At 32.1% G+C, this 18831-nt stretch overlaps 1 protein-coding gene and 1 non-coding gene across 4 annotated transcripts; one reads left to right on the top strand and one right to left on the bottom strand.

Annotated features, from left to right (window-relative positions):
- The first annotated feature begins 1132 nt into the window (after positions 1-1132).
- On the top strand, positions 1133-11886 carry LOC110645063 (NAD-dependent protein deacetylase SRT1). 3 transcript variants are annotated; one of them, XM_021798074.2, is made up of 14 exons: positions 1133-1411; positions 3091-3120; positions 3221-3313; positions 3860-3979; positions 4606-4706; positions 4920-5028; positions 5785-5864; positions 6745-6823; positions 8315-8371; positions 9237-9333; positions 9840-9922; positions 10073-10140; positions 10366-10468; positions 11334-11886. In XM_021798074.2, the coding sequence occupies exons 1-14, from the start codon at positions 1313-1315 to the stop codon at positions 11610-11612; spliced, it is 1398 nt and encodes a 465-aa protein (XP_021653766.2). In that variant the 5' UTR covers positions 1133-1312; the 3' UTR covers positions 11613-11886. The 3 variants fall into 3 exon arrangements, with proteins under 3 accessions (XP_021653766.2, XP_021653767.2, XP_021653768.2); XM_021798075.2 differs by having other exon boundaries at positions 1134-1411; positions 8315-8368; XM_021798076.2 differs by having other exon boundaries at positions 1300-1411; positions 3246-3313.
- A 6391-nt stretch (positions 11887-18277) lies between these two features.
- Positions 18278-18384, bottom strand: LOC131179648 (small nucleolar RNA R71). Its single transcript, XR_009148537.1, has one exon. It is a non-coding gene; the product is annotated as a small nucleolar RNA R71 (small nucleolar RNA).
- Positions 18385-18831: the final 447 nt, after the last annotated feature.

Genomic DNA, 18831 nt, shown 5'->3' with positions numbered 1-18831 from the left:
AGAATGAAATAGGGTAAAAGAATAAACTCTACAAAAGTTTATGAATATAACTTTAAAATCTAAAATTACTTAGAATTAGGTTTGTAAAATTTAACCAGGTTCATTGTATTTTGCTAAATCAAATTAACAAAGTTGATTTTGACTTTTATAATTTTACTTTTATTAAAACTTTATATATACATATTATCATATACTAATTAAAAAATAAATATTAATTTAATATATATTAATAAAAAAATAAAAAATAAATAAAATTATTCATGTGTTATATATATATATATTTTAATTTATAATTATTTATAAATTATAATTAATATTTAAATATATAAAACTGTAAATTTTAATTTGAATTTATTTAAATTGATTAGATTTATTAATTTAGCAATTTCATTGTACACCTTTATATAGTCTCCTAATCTCAATAAAAAAAAATTATTAATTAAAAAACTTAGATAAACTAAATTACAATAGGAAATTCTATATAAAATAGGAATAATTCTAAATCATAGTTAGGATGGAAAAATTTAGAAAATCTTAGACAAAATAGGAAAAAATAAAATAAAATTCTAATTGAAATAAAAAAAAAACCACCTAAAAATTAAATCTACAGGTAGAAAAACTTAGATGGTTAGGGACTGCTGGAACGTCAATTAGATAATCATTGCTGCCCTAGAATGGCCGAAAATCTCACAGCTTTGAGCGCGAGGCACAGTAAATCCATGACGTGGGTATAAGATTTTTTTGGTACTTTGCAAAGGGCATTGATGTGATTTTAAGGTCATATGTAAATTATAAATTTTTGGCTCTCGTTGAAATTCAAATTTTAAACTTAAAATTTTATAGTTTAGAGGCAAATTAAATACCATTAATTTAAAATTAATTGATAATTAAATTAAAATTAATTTTATATTTAAAATGATTTGATTTGTTCGATTAGATTATTATTATTATTTTTTTTCAAACATGTTCAACTGCACCGGCCTATCACACGTTGCTAGTATTTCCGCCAAATAGGAGAACAGCAGTCAGCAGGGGTGTGGATTCTGTCGCGAAGAGCGAGGGCATTGATGTAATTTTGATGTAAATGGGAAATTCTCGCCTGACAAGATGGGCAAGCAAGAGGGCAAAGCTCCTATTTGGGCTTTTTATTGGGGTCTCCTTAAAAGAAGCAAATGCTTCTGATGCTTTTTCAGCAATTAGAGCAGAAGAAAGAAAAAGAAAAGGCTTCATTCTATTCACTTGTTGCCGTCATCTTTTGATCAACTTTCTAGCGGGGGAAACATAGGGTTTTCGAGAGAGAAAATTATTAGCCATGTCTCTAGGCTATGCAGAGAAGCTCTCCTTCATAGAAGATGTGGGTAAAGTTGGAATGACTGAATTCTTCGACTCATCCCATGTTTTGCAGGAGAAAGTAAGTCTTTCTCTCTTATTCTCACTTTCTATAAATGGGTTCTTTTGTTTTCGCTATGTAGTTAATGGCAATTTTCCCCCGTCTCAAAACTTGGTGAGAGTGCCTTCAAAAAAAAAATAAAAACACTTGGTGAAAGTTCCGGGAGGTATTGCTATAGTTTGCTTCTGAGCCAAACTATTGTTTGGAGTACTGTTGAGATCCGATTTCTGGGCACTTGCATTTGGTATTTTCAGAACTGGTTTTTGCTTCTTTCATTAGCTTTTGAGCCCGGGTTATGTGAGGCTGTTAATGATTTTATGATTAGTTATACTGTTTTAAGCTTCAGTTATAGTTTATTAAATGTAATGTAATGATGTTAAATCATCAACATGCATGGTAATGTGAAAAGGCAACTGATGTTTGGCTTGCTTCAGATTGAATTTTTATTGCAATGCAGTTAGGCTTTGACTTCTGATGTACTAGGCTTGGACTTCTTATATATTCTCAATATTCTTGCATCATCTTTATTATTATTTTTGGTTATTAATTGGTTCAAAGGGCATTTTAATTTGGATGAAGGCTCTGCATTTTCATTATAAGGAACAAGAGACTATGGGTAGGGTTTTGGATGTAATTCCTATTCCTTGGGATGCTTGTCAACTTGAAAGTTGAAACCCAGGGAAAATGGACTTGAGGGACCTAAAGTGAGAAAGAGATACTAGGAATGGGAATGAAGACCACTCTCGTGGATGCTCTGTTTTGTAACCAAACTAATCTAAAGTGTTTTGAGTTTTAATTTCTAGTGGGTTGCGGCTTTTTGTGATTATGCCCATTAGTATGATTCTTATAGTTAGTCATTTAAAATTTAAATGGGACTGGACAATATTTAGCTGGGAGGACACTAGGCTTAATTTTGACATTTGTAGCTTGGGCAATGGTGCAAGTGTTATTTTTATAGATGAATAATGTCATGCAATCTTGCAGCATTTGGATTAGAGAAAGTGTGTACCAGTGCATGAAGCTTCTGCATTGCAGGCTCTAGGGAGGATTGTTACGCAGCCATTCCTTACATTCAAAGGATGCTGTTTCTGTGGACCACTCCTGTGACCTCCAGGTCACAGTAGAGCAATGTTACCATCACATAAAGGCTCAACATCCTGTATTTGGTTTACAGAATATTGAAAAATTAAATTTTTATGGGTTTAGAGGGTGAAAGGAAGGGGAGAAGAAAATAGAAAACATTAATTGTCGATAGACATTTCATTCCTAATGGTTAAATTCTCATATTTGCTTACTTTCCCCTTGCTGAAATCTGAGAAGGAAAGTAGCGAATTTTGGGTTTGTGATACAGCCTTCTTTCAACTTTTACATAGGCTTTTATTATTTTATGGCATTCAATGGAATTTATCTGTCGCAAATTCAATCCCAGTAGGGGTGGTTTCTTTTCTGATTTTACTTCAAATACTTTGATTGTCTGAATATCATTAATATTATCACCATTCTTGGCCTGAGTTAAATATGGTCAAATCTATAGTTAATCTGATATTTCACATCAATGTTGCATTTGAATCTTGTATGAATGCTTCATTTCGTGTGCAACTATGTAATGTGTACTCATGTGTAGATGTCACTCCAAACACATGATAGATTTTCTCATTTTTGCTTGCTAATTTCAAAATGGTTTGATTTTGAATTGGCAGATTGAACGCCTTGTGAAGATGATCCAAAAGGTTCGAACCTAAAAAATTCACTCATTTTATTAATGGCGCATATAATTTTATGCAATTGAATCCAATCAGCCACCTTCATGCTTTCTGTTTGTACTTGCAGAGTAAGCATCTAGTGGTGTTTACAGGTGCAGGAATATCAACTTCTTGTGGCATACCTGATTTTCGAGGCCCCAAGGGAATCTGGACACTGCAGGTGAAAATTCTGAATCCAATTAGGTGGTCAGAGATCTAGTGAAGTCCCTTCTTTTTAATCTGTTGTTTTACATGTTTAAGGTTACTTTTCCTTTCTTCATTGAATTTTACTTCTAAGCCTTTTAAGAACATGTTTCAATCACTATAGCATGTCCAAACCAGGGTTTAATCCTAAAGAGTTAAAGATATATTTACTATGGAATTACTCTTAACAGTATGAGTGAGCGGATAAGTACAAAAAGTTTATTATTCAGAAAAACAAATGTGCCTTTTTAAATAATGATTAGAAAATGTGAGGAAGAGCTTGATTGCTTATACTTACTGTGCTCCACTTTCCTTGAAGACCCTGTAAAATGTTGATGGAAGGCATTTTAGTTATCATTGAACTACTCACTTCCCTTTTCTTTTCCCATAAAGTACTACAGCTTGTTTTTAACTTTCTCCTCTTGCTTTGTGCTTCTTATGGTAGCCAACCTTAGATGTGAATCAATTAATTACGTCCGAGTTTCTTTGAATGACTTCTTTAATTCTTATTGGCTGTTTGCAGCGTGAGGGCAAACCTTTACCTGAAGCATCTTTGCCATTTCATCGAGCAATGCCAAGCATTACTCATATGGCCTTGGTTGAACTTGAGAAGGCTGGAATTCTAAAGTTTGTTATTAGTCAGGTCGGACTTCATTCTCTCATTCTTTTTCCTGTGTGCCTTACTTGCTGCTTCTGGGAAATTCATTAGCTTCCTTGTAAATCCTGGTTCTCAAGTAGGTGATGTGAGTCATTACTTTTTTCATTATATGTGTGCCTTTTGTGGAGAGTGTAGCATTGTGCATGTGTGTGTGGATGGGTGGGGGAGGGTGAAATTGGAGGGATGCTGAGAGAGAGAGAAGCGGCTTGAAGGGTTTGGTTTTTTTTTTCCTCTTGCCCGATCAAACAGTTGGAGGCCCACATTTACTTCTTATTGCTCCATTGGTTCTGTGAGAAATTTGAAATATATTTGCGTATGTTCTAGCACCATTTTGCTTTCTTGATTTTTTCCAATTCATAATGACTATTATTATTATTATTATTATTATTATTATTTATTTTTTATTTATTTTTTATTTTTTTTTTATTTTTATAATTCTGCTAGCCTCAGTCAATAGATTTTGACTTTTATATGCTTCTGTCATTCAGCCTTCATCTCCAAATGAGTCAATTATTATTCTCATTCAGAAACAAGTGAACTTGCCTTCCTTCTCTTCCCCCCTTCCCCTCCCCCCCACCACCACCAAACTACTTATTACTTTTTTGTGCCAGAATGTTGATGGCCTCCATCTTCGGTCTGGAATACCAAGGGAGAAACTTGCTGAATTGCATGGGAACTCCTTCATGGAAGCTTGCCCTTCATGTGGATCTGAGTAAGACATGATTTCTGTGGCAGTCTTTGTTCTTGTTCTTATATGTGACCTTCACTAAAATTTCTCCGTTTTTAGGGTGTTGTTCCTATCATTGTTGTGGTTTTATAGAATAGTTGTTTGTTTGCATAATTATATTAAAGTGTTTTTCTTCCTTACACAATATTTATATGTTTGTCTTATACGGTATTTAGTATCATTATTAAACCTGTGAAGGTATTTGCGGGATTTTGAAGTGGAAACTATTGGGTTGAAGGAGACATCACGCCGCTGCACTAATGTGAAATGTGGAACAAAACTAAGGGATACAGTTCTTGACTGGGAGGTATTTTCAGGATTTTATACAATTTATTATAAAATGCATTAAAACTCAGTTCTTAAGATACATGAAAAAATTATGTAGATAGCTTCCATCATGATGGAAATATTGCACAAGAAAAGGTTTGTGGTCTGAATTCTAGATCAATCATTAACTTCTCTAATTTCTGCTGCTTTTTTTTTTTTCTCTAGGAAGTGAATGAAGTGAAATTAGTATCTGCCTTTGTTATTCATGTTTTATCTCCCTCATTCGGTTTACACCCATATTGTGTAATCCTGTGGTCACATTAAGCAAACTGTAAGTCTTTTGGTACAAGATGGAGACTGGAAGTAGTGTAAAATGTGATTAAATATGAATGCAACCACAAGTTTTCACTGAGAAAATTTGGCAAAGGTATTGGATTTGATGGGGATATGTGTGGATGCAACTTTTAGCCAATTTATGTATTGAACTTTAGAAGGTCAGCTACAACCTGTCGCTTGAAAATGGAAAAACAGTTCTTTGATGCTCATATATGCATAACTGTTGGTGATAAATCTAAAGGGTGCCTCAACTCAAGTATAAAAACTCCAAAAATGATGGTGACCATGAAATCAAAATCAGTGTTTAGTGATTGGGATTTGGGACTAAAAAAACCGACGGACTAACTTGATTTTGATAGCTTGTTTTCTTCCTTTTGCTCCATGAAATTTATTGAAAAACACATGTTGCTCAGAAATTCTCTTCTCTTTCTCCCTCTCTCTCTTCTCTCTCTCTATGCAGGATGCATTGCCTCCAAAAGAGATGCTTCCAGCTGAGAAGCACTGCAGGATGGCTGATCTTCTATTGTGTTTAGGCACAAGGTAATGTAGGCTTACTAGTTGACAGTAACATTTCCTAATGCAGTCTTTTGTTTCCAAATTATGTACTAATTTAGTTTAGTTGATTTTGGAACACGTGCAAATGTTCCTCTGAAAAGCACACTAGGTTGCTGTTCAGTTCTCATCATGAATCTGTAGAAACATGCAAGTCAGGGGTCCTCATTCCTCAACCTCCAATCATATTTGGCTGTCCTTCTGCAACCAACCTAACAAACTTCTCTCTCTCTCAATCAATGAAATTTATTTGAAATATGAAATGTGGGCACATAAACAATAGAAGAAAAAATAGCAAAATGAGAGAGCCTATGAGAGGCCCACTTGCATTTTTTAACGAGTCTCTGAAACTCCTGTGTGCTGTGTAAACTTCAATTCAATCCAATAAGCAGTGCAAACTACCTTTGTTTGCCAGAAGATCTTTAGAGATCGGAGAACCCAAGTCTACTTTACTTACAGCACTAGGCAGCAAGGGCAACTGCACAACCATTGTTACTTCCAACGTGGTTATGAGAGGGGAGGGATGTGTCAAGCTTCAAATGTATTTGAGCCTTTTGTTGGTGAGACTACCATCTATAATATTAAATAAAATAAAAAAACAAGGTTGAAATGCACGAGCCATGTGTGGGAGGGAAAAAAGGAACATGATCCAGTTAACATTCCATACTCTTTGAGCAGTCAATTTTGATTCTGGCCTGCTGCCAGTGGGTTTTAAGTAAAACTTAAATCTGTTACCAATAGATATGCTTGTTGCTTAGCCCTTTCTCCAATTGAACTGCTGAGTCTGATTCCTTGTTTGTTTTTATATTGTACATTCTTCTCTGCTGCATGTTTCCTTTGAATGCCATGACATGACTGCCTTGTGCAGTTTGCAGATCACTCCTGCATGCAACCTGCCACTGAAATGTCTCCGTGGTGGGGGCAAGATGGTGATTGTGAATCTTCAGGTATTTCCTCTATATATACATATTCATCTTGTTGATGCTCATAGCTTTTAAGTTGAAATTGCATTTAGAGCTTGATTCTCTTCCAGACCAAAGTTGTAATTTGATAAAACTGAAGGACTCCAGGTTGACAATTCTTTTCAGAAAGCTGTTAGATGGAAGTTAATTGAGAACTTATATCTACTAACTCTTTTTATCATCTTTCTGTCAATAATGGCAGTTGTTATCACTGGTCATAAATTTTGATTGGTTTTAAATGTGGCTTCTGTTATTTTCTAACTGAATTGCTTTTTCATTATAATAGTTTGTTTCCAGATTCCTTTTAGTTGGAAGTTAATTTTTGCCAATATGAAATATATAGTGGTATGGTTGGAGGTGAAACTCAAGTGTACAAGACGGGACTTATGTAAGAGAGGCTTCCTTGGATAAAACAAAATATGAAGTATGAACAGATGATTAGTGTGGAATAATAAAAGCTAGTGGCGAAAGAAGGATTAGATATCTCTTACCCAAAATGTGCAAAGCCTGCAGAAAGTATGTTTTAGCTCTGCTTCTGCTCCTTACTTCAGTATTCTGGAATTCCCTTCTATACTAATAAGCATAGTGGGTGTGTCCTTTGCATTGAATTGATTTATCAATTCTCTGTTCTGTTGACAAATGCAGCATCTCTCTTCAACCAATAGAAACCTCCCCTGCCACCCCCCCACTCCCACTCCTCCCCGAAAAAAATAGAGGAGAAGATAATCTATTTGTACTTTGTAGTCAAAATTACGTATGAGGTGGCAGTCAGAGTGAATGGGTCAATTGGTTGGGGATGAGTGTGGGTGGGTTAGTAGAGCACCAAATCTCTTTCCAATGAAATCAATTGCCTTTTGAATTCAGCAAAGCATCTGAAAAAGATATCACTTCAAAAAGAACCGTTATAGTCCAGTACCAAACTGCAAAATGTGATATTTGTCTGATTCATGCTATCCTGTTCTTTGTGGAAGGGAAGCTTACTGCTGGGTCATTGAACATGTTCTGTTTTCTTTGAACGGTGCTATTGCTGCTTTCATTTAGTCTTAGTTGGGGAACCATGTAGTATTTAGCCATATTTCATTTTCCTGGACTGTCCTTTAGATGGAGATGATAGATATTCTGTATGGGTTTCATCCCTTTGAATTCCAAGCTTTGAAACTGAAACTTCCTCGTAGGTTGCGAATATCTTATCAGAAGATGTAGAGTTCAAGGAGAAATGGGACCGGTGGAGCTTGTAGAAATAGGTGTTAGCCACCTTTATGATTGAGAGAGTTGAATAGATTACTTCAATCCTTAATGATTCTTGTGTTTTTGTGCATATATATGTACTTTATAACATGAAAGAATCATGAGGATAATACAGTTTGTTGAAAACACCATAATTGGTTAGTCACTGTGTCTGACTTTCTTTATTGCTGGTATAATATATTATGACTCGTTTTTTTCATTATCTGATTGTTCTATTCCACTTTACAGAAAACTCCAAAGGACAAGAATGCAAGTTTGGTGATCCATGGATTTGTAGATAAGGTAGTTGTATTTCTGCATTCATACCTGTGGATATTTTCATTTTTCCTATTCAATTCTTTTTCTAGAGGATGGCTTTAGTGTAACAGTAGTGTTACTCCATTTGTGGCCCGGAGGTCACAGGTTTGAGCCACGAAAACAGTCGTTGTGCAAAGCAGGGGTAGATGCATTTAGGATTTTAGGTAAATGAGGGGTTAATTGACCCCCACACCACCACCCCACACACCACACCCACACCCCCCCAACCCCCCTCCCCCTCCTCCTCCTCTTCCCTTTTTTTTTTTTGAAATGACTCCTATGCATATATGTGTTTTTATAAATTGACCCCTCTTAAATTTGAGAATTGAACCCTCTTTTTTGGTGGAGGATATATTTTTATAATGAGAAATTAATTGACCCTTTTTTTGTTAGAAAGGTTTTAATATCTATATTTATTTAAATTTACTTTTAATAAATTTAAATATTACATTTTTTTAATAAAATTAAATTTATGATATATATTTTTTATTCCATCATCTCATAAGTCCCAAGGCAATTTAATGAGGGAAGTGAATGGATTTTAATCCCATCACTCCACAATATGGCAAATTAAGTAATAATAAAAAAAATAATGGGTTAATGAAAAGTCATCACTGATGCCTTTCTAATCTAAATTATTCAAACGCCTATAGCCCATTTCCACTCTCTTCCTCCCATCTTCTCTTTCCCATCTCCACAACATTCTCTTTTCAAATTTTCTTTATTTACTTGCACAAATAATCAATATATATTAGGGCAATTCAAGGTGTGTGTAATTATGCGTTTACTATATTGCATTCTGATATATCTTTGTTATTTGTTTTGTACTATCTATTGATTTGAGCAAGAACAGGTTATTGCAGGAGTCATGGATTTTCTTAGCATACGAATTCCTCCATATGTCAGGATTGATCTTTTCCAGATCATCATAACTCGGTCATTGAGTGCAGGTAACTTCCATTGGATTTGTGTCTATCATATCACCTTTTCCTGGCATACATGATGCATCCCATGTATTTACACTTTTGGCACTCATGGCTATGAAAAACATAGCCTGAAGATTCTTCCCAGCAATCTTATATACTTTCTGTGGTCTGGAAGAAAATCCTTGGTTCACCAGATCTCAAAGAAGTTTAACATTTGCGTGTTTGACTATGACAATTGACAAGCCTGCATTTTATGCCTTCTTTAAAAATATGGTTTGAAGTTTCTCAATTTTTATTTGTGTTGGATGTGTTGACTATATTGGAACAAGGTGTGCCTCATTATTATTGTTTTTGCTACATGATGCATTGAGACCTTTAACTTCTTAAGCACATCTGGCATTAAAATGAAGTACCTAAGCTTGTTGCTAGGGGCACCATTTGAAACATCTGCTAGAAATTCTTTTATGGTTTCTAGCAGGTCTCTTAGACTGGCTTTTCTAACTTTATGATGTGACCCTTCCACTTGACAGATAAAAAATTTGTGAACTGGACCCTCCAAGTAGCAAGTGTGCATGCACTGAAAGCACCATTGCCATTCTTAAAGTCCATTGAGGTGATAAACTGTTCCCCAACTTATTTCTGCTTTATTACACTACATGGTAACTACCTGTGTGAAGTCATTTAATTTAAGAGAAATAATCTTTTACCTAATTACTATGTGGTTCTTTGTCCTTTTCTACAATGCTTTCTGCTTTATTCCCAGGTTTCCTTCTCAGATGCTCAAAAGTATAAAGCAGCAATTCTACATGAGCAGCCTTTTAACCTGAAACGGTTTGTCCAATCCTATCCATGCTGCATTTGTTTGGTCTTCACATGTAATTGGGATTTTTTTGGTGGGTTTGCTTTGCCATGTATAAACAAGATACGGGGTGGTTCAGTTGATCCCACAAGATTATATAATCCGATTTACACTTGTGGAGTTGAATTTCCCATTCCTCTAACAGTTGTTTTATTGCAGATTATGCTCCTCACTATTCCTCTACTTGTTTGCATCAGGAGAACTGTGACAACAGAAGCATTTGAAATTTTGTTGAAACTCAACTTCAGTGATGGCTGTGGTTGCCTGTGCACCCAAATCAATATCCCTTTTGGTTTTAAGGTAACAAGGAGGACAAATTTACTTCTGTACTTATTTCATATTACTGTTGAGTTATTATAGATTGTTTCTGTTAGTTCAAGGGGTTTATATCTTTGAGTGGATGGAAATTAGTTCTTAGAATGGGATGAGAAATCCCATCTCTCTAGTGGAAAGTTGCAGCCTTCTACCAAAAATGCCAATGTTTTTTGTAAAACCTTGTCAATTTTCATTTAGTTATTTTTTTAATTAAAAAATAAATGATTAACATGGATGATTATAATTTTTACTTTTAAATTACAAATTTACAACAGGAAGTCAAACTCAAGATATTTAATAAGAAAAAAAAATGATCCAAAAAACTGATTTTGTGTTTTGAAGTTGTTCATGAAGTAGTTGATCGTTAATGCATGTCACTGTGCTCATAAATTTTGAAAATCCTTTTAGTTGGTAAATGTATAGTTAATATCATCATAGTTTTTCTATTTAGTAGCAAAATGTTTGAATTATTTGGAGGAACTTGGGCACAAGGCTCGGCATGACGCTATAATATTAATAGGTACCTGCCTATGCATTGACTTTGAGCAGTTCTTCCTTTTTCTTACCATTACTTGATGATTGGAATCAATAATATTCCTCCCCATCAATTCCTAAGATGTTCAATATTGTAAATTGTCCAAGTCTGTTAGATACTTTGCAATAGGGAGCCGTCATGTGCATGTGTATGGAGGAGGCATGCCTTTTATGGTTTTAAGTCTAAATTTTTCCTTATCAATATGCTCTAGGTGAATTGCATATCTGACAGCTATACATTCAAATTATGCATAGCTCAATAGCTGCCTTGCTGTTTATCAGAGGCCTAAGGAAATTGTACCTTGCTGCCGTGCAGGGTTTAAATGGCTGTTGCAACCTTGATAAGGACACTGTAATACAAGATCTGAGAGAGAAGGCGATTCAAGATATCTGTTGTGGTCAGAATGCAGTGATTGAAAGAATTTTAGCTCCGAGAACTGAGTTCACAGTCCATGCCGTTGTAACCAGCATCAAAGCATTTGAATCTGAATCTGATTTTTTGAATAATGATGTGAAAAGAGCAACGGAAAGTATAAACGGTCCTCAGACATCTCAAAAACGATCAAAAGGTCGGAAGCGGAAATCAATATTTTAAAGACTAGGGCTTATATTTTGGTTGTATATGTACATATTTGTTATAACTCATAGAAATATGGTGTTCTGTGCCAGTGACTGGGTGAATTTTGTTAGATATTACACTCGGTCTCCCTAGCTGCGGTAGGCAAGTGACAAATTTGAGATCATAAAGGGTTCTATACTTCACCCTCAAAAAAAAAAAAAAAAGGTGCCAGAGTGGGCTTATGTAGAATTGCTTGTGTTTCTCAAGCATACATTGGAGTGGACAAAAGAATGAAAATCATTACTGCTTATTGGCATGGTCTAATTTTCAGGACAATATTTCTATCTTCAAGCTAAAAATGCTGTACTGTGATTTTTTTTTTCTGCCTCAAATGTACAGCAATCTACAGCAGCAACAGCTCATGATAACTGAATTTCATTTATCTGAATGAAAATTATTAACACCATCTATTTATATTTTTGTCTATTTTCTTAACAAAAAGTAAAAATATTTTTAAAAGAAAAAATATTAAAATTTATATTTTTTTTCTCTTATATTATTAAACACACTTTATTAACTATTGATTAGAACGTGTGGACTATAATTCTTCAATGAGGTATGCCTAGACTGACAGCCTCTAATTAAATTTTTTGTTAAAAAAATTATTAATTGTGTTGAATGGTTATATATACGTTATACAATAACTTACAAATTCTTTCACAAATACAAAAAAGTAAAATAAATAAATAAAAATTATAAAATCAATTTTTTTATTTTTTATTTTTTGCCTATTTACGTCGCAAAAAGTAAAACACATAATTTTTTAAGAGCACAGAAATTATTAAAATTTTAAATTTATTTTTCCCTTATATTTGCTATTAATTTAAACATATGAACCGTAATCTTCTAATAAGATTGGTGTTATGTTCCATTCATTTAAACTGACGAGTCTCACCTCACTTAAACTTTTTACTATTAAAAGAATAATTATTAAGTTTGACGGATTGTGATATTTACATTATATAACAAAATTTTCATTCAACAAATACAAAACTTAAAAATTGAAATGAAAATTATAATATCATTTATTTATAATAACAGAAAGCAAAAACATCTTTTTTTAAGGTAAGAAAATAGTTATTTTTTTTTATTTCTTATATTAAAAAATACATTTTATTGACTATTGATTTGAACATATGAACTATAATTCTTCAATAAAATTGGAGGTATATGTACACTGTCCTTAAATTGAGGAGTATTTCTTCACTTAAACTTTTTGCTATAAAAAAATTATTAATTTTGATAAGTTTCATATTTATATTATATAATAATTTACAACCCCTTCAACAAATACAAAAGTAAAAATAATGTGAAATGAAAATTATAATATCATTTGTTTATAACTTTTATCTATTTTCTTAGCAGAAAATAAAACACATAATTTTTTAAGAGAAAATAAATTATTAAAATTTTAATTTTTTTTTATTTTTATATTATAAAATAGACAATTTATTGGCTATTGATTTGAATCCATAAACTATAATCTCTTAATAAGATTGATAGTATGCCTTCACCTGAACTGAGAAGTCTCTCCTCACTTATACTTTTTGTTAAAAGAAAAAAAACTATTAATTATAATGGATTGTGATATTTACATTATATAATAATTTACAAATCCCTCCAACAAATACAAAAGTAAAAAATGTGAAATGAAAATTATAATATCATTTACTTGTAATTTTTGTTTATTTTCTTAATACGAAGTAAAACATACAAATTTTAAGAGAAAAGAAATTATTAAAATCTTAAAATATTTTTCATCTATTATATTATAAAATAGACACTTTACTAGCTGTTGATTTCAACATATAGATTATAATGCCTTAGTGAAATTGATAATATACGTTGATCTCGGATCAAGGAGTCTCTTCTCATTTAAACTTTGTTGTTACTAAAAAAATAATGGTATGTATATTATTAGAATATATGGATAATTTATAGATTTGACATATGTCAAATTTTCATCTTTTAATGATAAATATAAATAATGTTACAAGTATAAAAACTGTGAATTATTGTAATAAATTAAAATTAACTTTGAGATGATATGTTACAAAACAAACTTATAGAGTTGTCCAAATCTCTCCACATTTTGTTGGTTATGAGTGGTTATTATTATGGTAAGTATATCATCACCATGCTAATTACAATGTTTGATTAATTAATTAACGCTAATACTCACTTTACTATTTTATAATAATTTATTGTATTTTAGCACAAATATAATTTTCTTTTACCTCACAAGTCATCCTTTTAAAAGCTAAAAAGTGTAATTTATAATAAGTAGAAATATTATTATTATTATTATTATTATTATGCACTACTACTGATCATACTGCCAATATTAACCAATCTTTACATGTCCAAGGTAAAGTACCTTTAAGAACTCATTTTTCCATGGTCTCTGCATAATCTATGGATTCTATTTCCTTTTCACTTATGGAGCGGACTTGATTGGAGCCTTGACACGGTATGAGAGAGTGCCCTTATTCAACAAGCCCTATTCCAATTTTTTGACACTAGGATTTCTTTTGATCAGTTTTTATTGGTTTCTTGTGCTGCCTGTCTGGAGGAGTGGACAAAGTGGATGTAGCTCCTTGCGGTCTAAAGATTTTAGTTTTTGGAGTCTTAAAGATCCATTAGTCTCTACCATACAGGTATTAATTAATTAATAATTTTTTATTTCTTATGTTATAAAATAAACAAATTATTAACTTACTTTAACACATAAATGATCTACAGATTTGCTATATATCAAGTTTTCATGCTTTAGAGACAAATATAAGTGATGTCATAAGTATAAAAATATGAGTTGTTAGAATAAAGTAAAGTTGGCCTCAATTTATTGAGGGTTTATTTCGGTCTGCAAGACCCAAACATTGCTTCCATTAGAATCAGAGTTTAAGTCTTACTAGCAATCTTTCGTAATGAGTGATTTATAAATTCTACTATAATATTTCATTGAGGTTAGTGGTATATTTTAACTCTAGACTAATAGCCTCTCCTTACTTAAACATTTTGTTGAAAAAAAAAAAAATTGATGGATCACGATATTTACATTATATAACACTTTACAAATCCCTTCATCAAATGCAAATTAAAAAAAATGTGAAATTAAAATTATAACATCATTTATTTAGAATTATTGTCTATTTTCTTAACATGAAGTAAAAACATATAATTTTTTAAGAGAAAATAAATTATTAAAATTTTATATTTTTTTATCTCTTACAATATAAAATAGACACTTGATTGGCACTAATTTGAACATACGGATAATCATAGATTCGACCTATGCCAAATTTTGATCATTTAGAGATAGATATATGTGATGTTAGCATACTCTAACCTTAAACTGGAGGAGCCTTCCCTCAATTAAAGTTTACACTATAAAAAAATTATTAATTATGACAAAATGTGATATTTACATTATACAATTATTTACAAATTCCCCCAACAAATACAAAAGTAAAAAAAAAAAATGTGAGATGAAAACTCTAATATCATTTATTTATAATTTTTTATGGTTTTTTAATAGAAAGTAAAAAATAAAATTTTTTAGGAGAAAATAAATTGTTAAAATTTAATTTAATTTAATTTTTTTTTTAATTTCTTATGTCATAAAATTGATACATAACTAGCTACTTATTTGAACATATGGATGATCTACAGATTTGTCATATATCAAGTTTTTATCATTTAAAGATAAATACAAGTGATGTTAGAGGTATGAAAATTATGGATTGCTGTAATAAATTAAAGTTGGCCTCAATTCATCGAGGATTATTTTGGTTCTATAAGACTCAAAAAATGTTCTCATTAGGGTGAAAGTTCAAGTCTTAGCACTCCTTCTTAGTGGGTGATTTGTAAACTTTATTATCATCTCTCTCGTTGAGTTTGGTGGTATATCCTAATCCTAGACTGCCTCCCCTCACTTAAACTTTTTGTTACTAAAACAATATTAAATTTGATGGGTTATGATATTTACATGATAATTTACAAATCCCTTCAACAAATACAAAATAAAAAAAAATGTGAGATGAAAATTATAAAATCATTTATTTATAGTATTTTCATGTTTTCTTAACGGAAAGTAGAAAATAAAATTTTTTAAGAGAAAAGAAATCAATAAAATTTAATTTAATTTTTTATATTTCTTATTTTATGAAATAGACACATTACTGGCTGAATATTTGAACACATGGATGATCTATAGATTTTTCATATGTAAAGTTTTTATCCTTTTGAGATAAATATAAGTGATATTCGAGGAATGAAAACTGTGAATTGCTATAATAAATTAAAGTTGACCTTAATTTATTGAGGAGTTTGAAATATGCATTTTGCATAGTCATTTAGATTTAATTTCATGGCCATTTTATTTGATTGTTAATCACTTTTAGCTAATTTTATTAGTTATTTAGACAGTTTTTCATGATTGTCAATTTTTGGATTAATTTATAATTTTACTTTGTTTTGTAGGAAAAATGGTAGTTTTGAGGGACTAAAAAAAGAAATTATGCCAGTGAGGAGCGATTTCTACAGTCAAAGATATAAAAAACAAGTTTGAAAGTTGAAGAATATAGAGGTCAAATTGCGCATAACTTGCCGCATAAGTTGTGCAGTTCTGCACAGGGAGAAGAAGCAATTTTTCCATTCCTGCCGAAATCTGCATAAGTCATTGCATGACTTATGTAAACTTACTCCTTGCTTATGCAGCTTCACACAGAGGGCCCAAAACACATCGAAATCGCATAAGGGAACATAACTTATGCGATCCACTTATCTGATTTCATAGAGTCTTCATAATGAGCTGACAGAAGATTCCCTCATAAAAACTATACTTTAAACACACCATTTTAGGGCTACTTATCAGAAAAAGATATAAATAGGCCCTTATCTCATTTTTTTTAAAAAAGGAGGAGACAAAAAAGGGCAGCAGCAGGGTAAAAGTTAGAAAACAGAGAGCAAAAATGTCACATCTCCATTTCTAGGCCAGATTTGGAGTTTTGTTCCTTTTTTGCCTATTTTCTACCTTTCTTGTATTGGGTTTCTTAGTTCTTAGCTTAGATTTAAGATTTATTTCCATATTAACTCAGAATTTCTTGTAAATATTATGAGTAGTGAGTAATTTTCATTAGATTCTGGAGTTGGGATGTAATATTTGAGATATTTTGTGGATTTTGATTGGGTAATCCATATTTTGTGATTTTAATGAGTTTTATTCATTTCTTGTGTGCTCAATGACATGCTTAGTGTAGGATCCCATTAAGTATTATTCTTAATCCATGGTTGAAGCATCGAAAGGAGAAAACTTTGTGATAGATAATCAAGAAACTGAACTTAATTAACTTAGATCTAGAAATAGATTAAGGATTAAGAGGATTTACAGATTAATTAAGGAACTTAATAGATCTTGATTAATTTTTACTCCATGAAAGTAGGATTAGATTGGTTAAGGTAGTCTTTGTCCCACTCAAAAGAGTATTCAAAGGATTTAAGAATTAATCTCCTTAAAACCCGTAAATTCCATAAGATTGGGTAACTAATTAAAAAATCCCAAAATAGCTTGAATATGAACTCCCAAACTCCGGACTCACTCTTTTATCATTGTTAATTTCTAATCGAATTTAATTACTTGTCATTTTAAATCTTGCCATATTTTAATTTGCTTATTTTAATTTGATACAAATTTAGTTAAATCTTTACATTGTTGAATAGATTATTAATTTTACATATATAGATTTCACACTTCAACATCTATCAATTTATTGCTTTATTTCAAAAATAGTTCAAATTAGTCAATTTTTATATCAAAAATTCAATCATTAACATAACTCCTCGTGGGAACAATATCTTTTCTATATTACTTGTATGACCCGTGCACTTGCGGTTGTGCCACATCAAGTTTTGGCGCCGTTGCCGGGAAGTTATTTGTTAAGATTGAATTCTTGATTATTCTAGTTGTTTATAGTTTTATCTTTGTTATCTTTTCATTTTTTGTGTTTGTTTGTTCTTTTTTTAGGTACTCTTAATCTTTTATGAGAAGAGCTAGAAGCACAAGTGACACATCCTTATTGTTTAATCTTGAAATTGAGAAATTTTGTAGAACCAACAAGAAAGAAACCAGAAAAAGGAAAGAAGCCTTGAGAGCAACTGAAATTGAAGCAGAAATGGTTGATGAAAGAATTAGAATTGGTGGTGGTAATACTGGAAATGATCGAAACAATGAAAATGCAGCTCAAGGTGAATAGGTTGTAAATGCTAATGTGCCTAGAGGAAGTATGATGAATCATGCATTTCCTCGTTTTGATGATTTGAGAGAGAGTATAGCAAGACCAAGAATTGATGCAAATAGTTACAAGGTGGATTTTGGGGTTCTTCAAATGATTCAAAATTTCCAATTTGGGGGACATCCGTCAGAAAATCCACACACACATCTAAAGAAGTTTGCTATGATTTGTGATATGCAAAAACAACCTGGAGTATCTGATGATGCAGCAAGATTGAAGCTATTCCCATTCTCTTTGAAGGACAGAGCATTGGATTAGCTTGATTCTTTACCTCACAACTCCATTACAAATTGGGAGCAACTCACTGATGCATTTCTTGCACAATATTTCTCACCTAGAAAAACTCAAGAATTGAGGAATCAAATGACAGCTTTCAGACCAAGAGAAGATGAAACTCTCTATGAATCATGGATGAGATGGAAGGAATTAGAGCGATAATGTCCACATCATGCCATTCCAAAATGGATGATAAACCAGAATTTTTACACCAATGTTACTCCTGCAATTAGAGGGATTATTGATGCTCAAACAGGAGGAGAATTTATTACGAAGCATAAAGATGAAGCTTATGAGCTATTGGAGAAAATTGCAAAGAATACTCATCTTTGGAGTAGTCCAAGAGGACCAGCTCCAACTCAAAAGAGGCAAGCTGCTGGAATGTATGACCTTGATCCATTCAACATGATTAATGCAAAGTTTGATGCACTTACAAATGTTTTGGCTAAGAAGATGGAAGATTTAAGTATGTTGGTGAGTTCATCATCATCATCTAGAAGTTCACAACAAGTTGCTTATGCAGAAGGAATTACCAGCTGTGGAGTAGACTATGGAGAGCAAGCTGCATATGTTGGTAATTATGAAAATAAACAAATAGGGAATCCTTACTCTCAAACTTATAATCC

This window comes from Hevea brasiliensis, chromosome 4, assembly GCF_030052815.1.
Source record: "Hevea brasiliensis isolate MT/VB/25A 57/8 chromosome 4, ASM3005281v1, whole genome shotgun sequence".
NCBI lineage: Eukaryota > Viridiplantae > Streptophyta > Magnoliopsida > Malpighiales > Euphorbiaceae > Hevea > Hevea brasiliensis.
The sequence above is the reverse complement of the archived record's forward strand: the minus strand, read 5'-3'. Positions and strand labels throughout refer to the sequence as shown.

Bases quoted from the DNA above. Each gene is read 5' to 3' on its own strand.
- LOC110645063 (XM_021798074.2), top strand. From the start codon at position 1,313: ATGTCTCTAGGCTATGCAGAGAAGCTCTCCTTCATAGAAGATGTGGGT. The intron at 3,314-3,859 runs GTGAAAATTCTG...GGCTGTTTGCAG, and splicing joins AGGGAATCTGGACACTGCAG to CGTGAGGGCAAACCTTTACC. The intron at 5,029-5,784 runs GTATTTTCAGGA...CTCTCTATGCAG, and splicing joins ATACAGTTCTTGACTGGGAG to GATGCATTGCCTCCAAAAGA.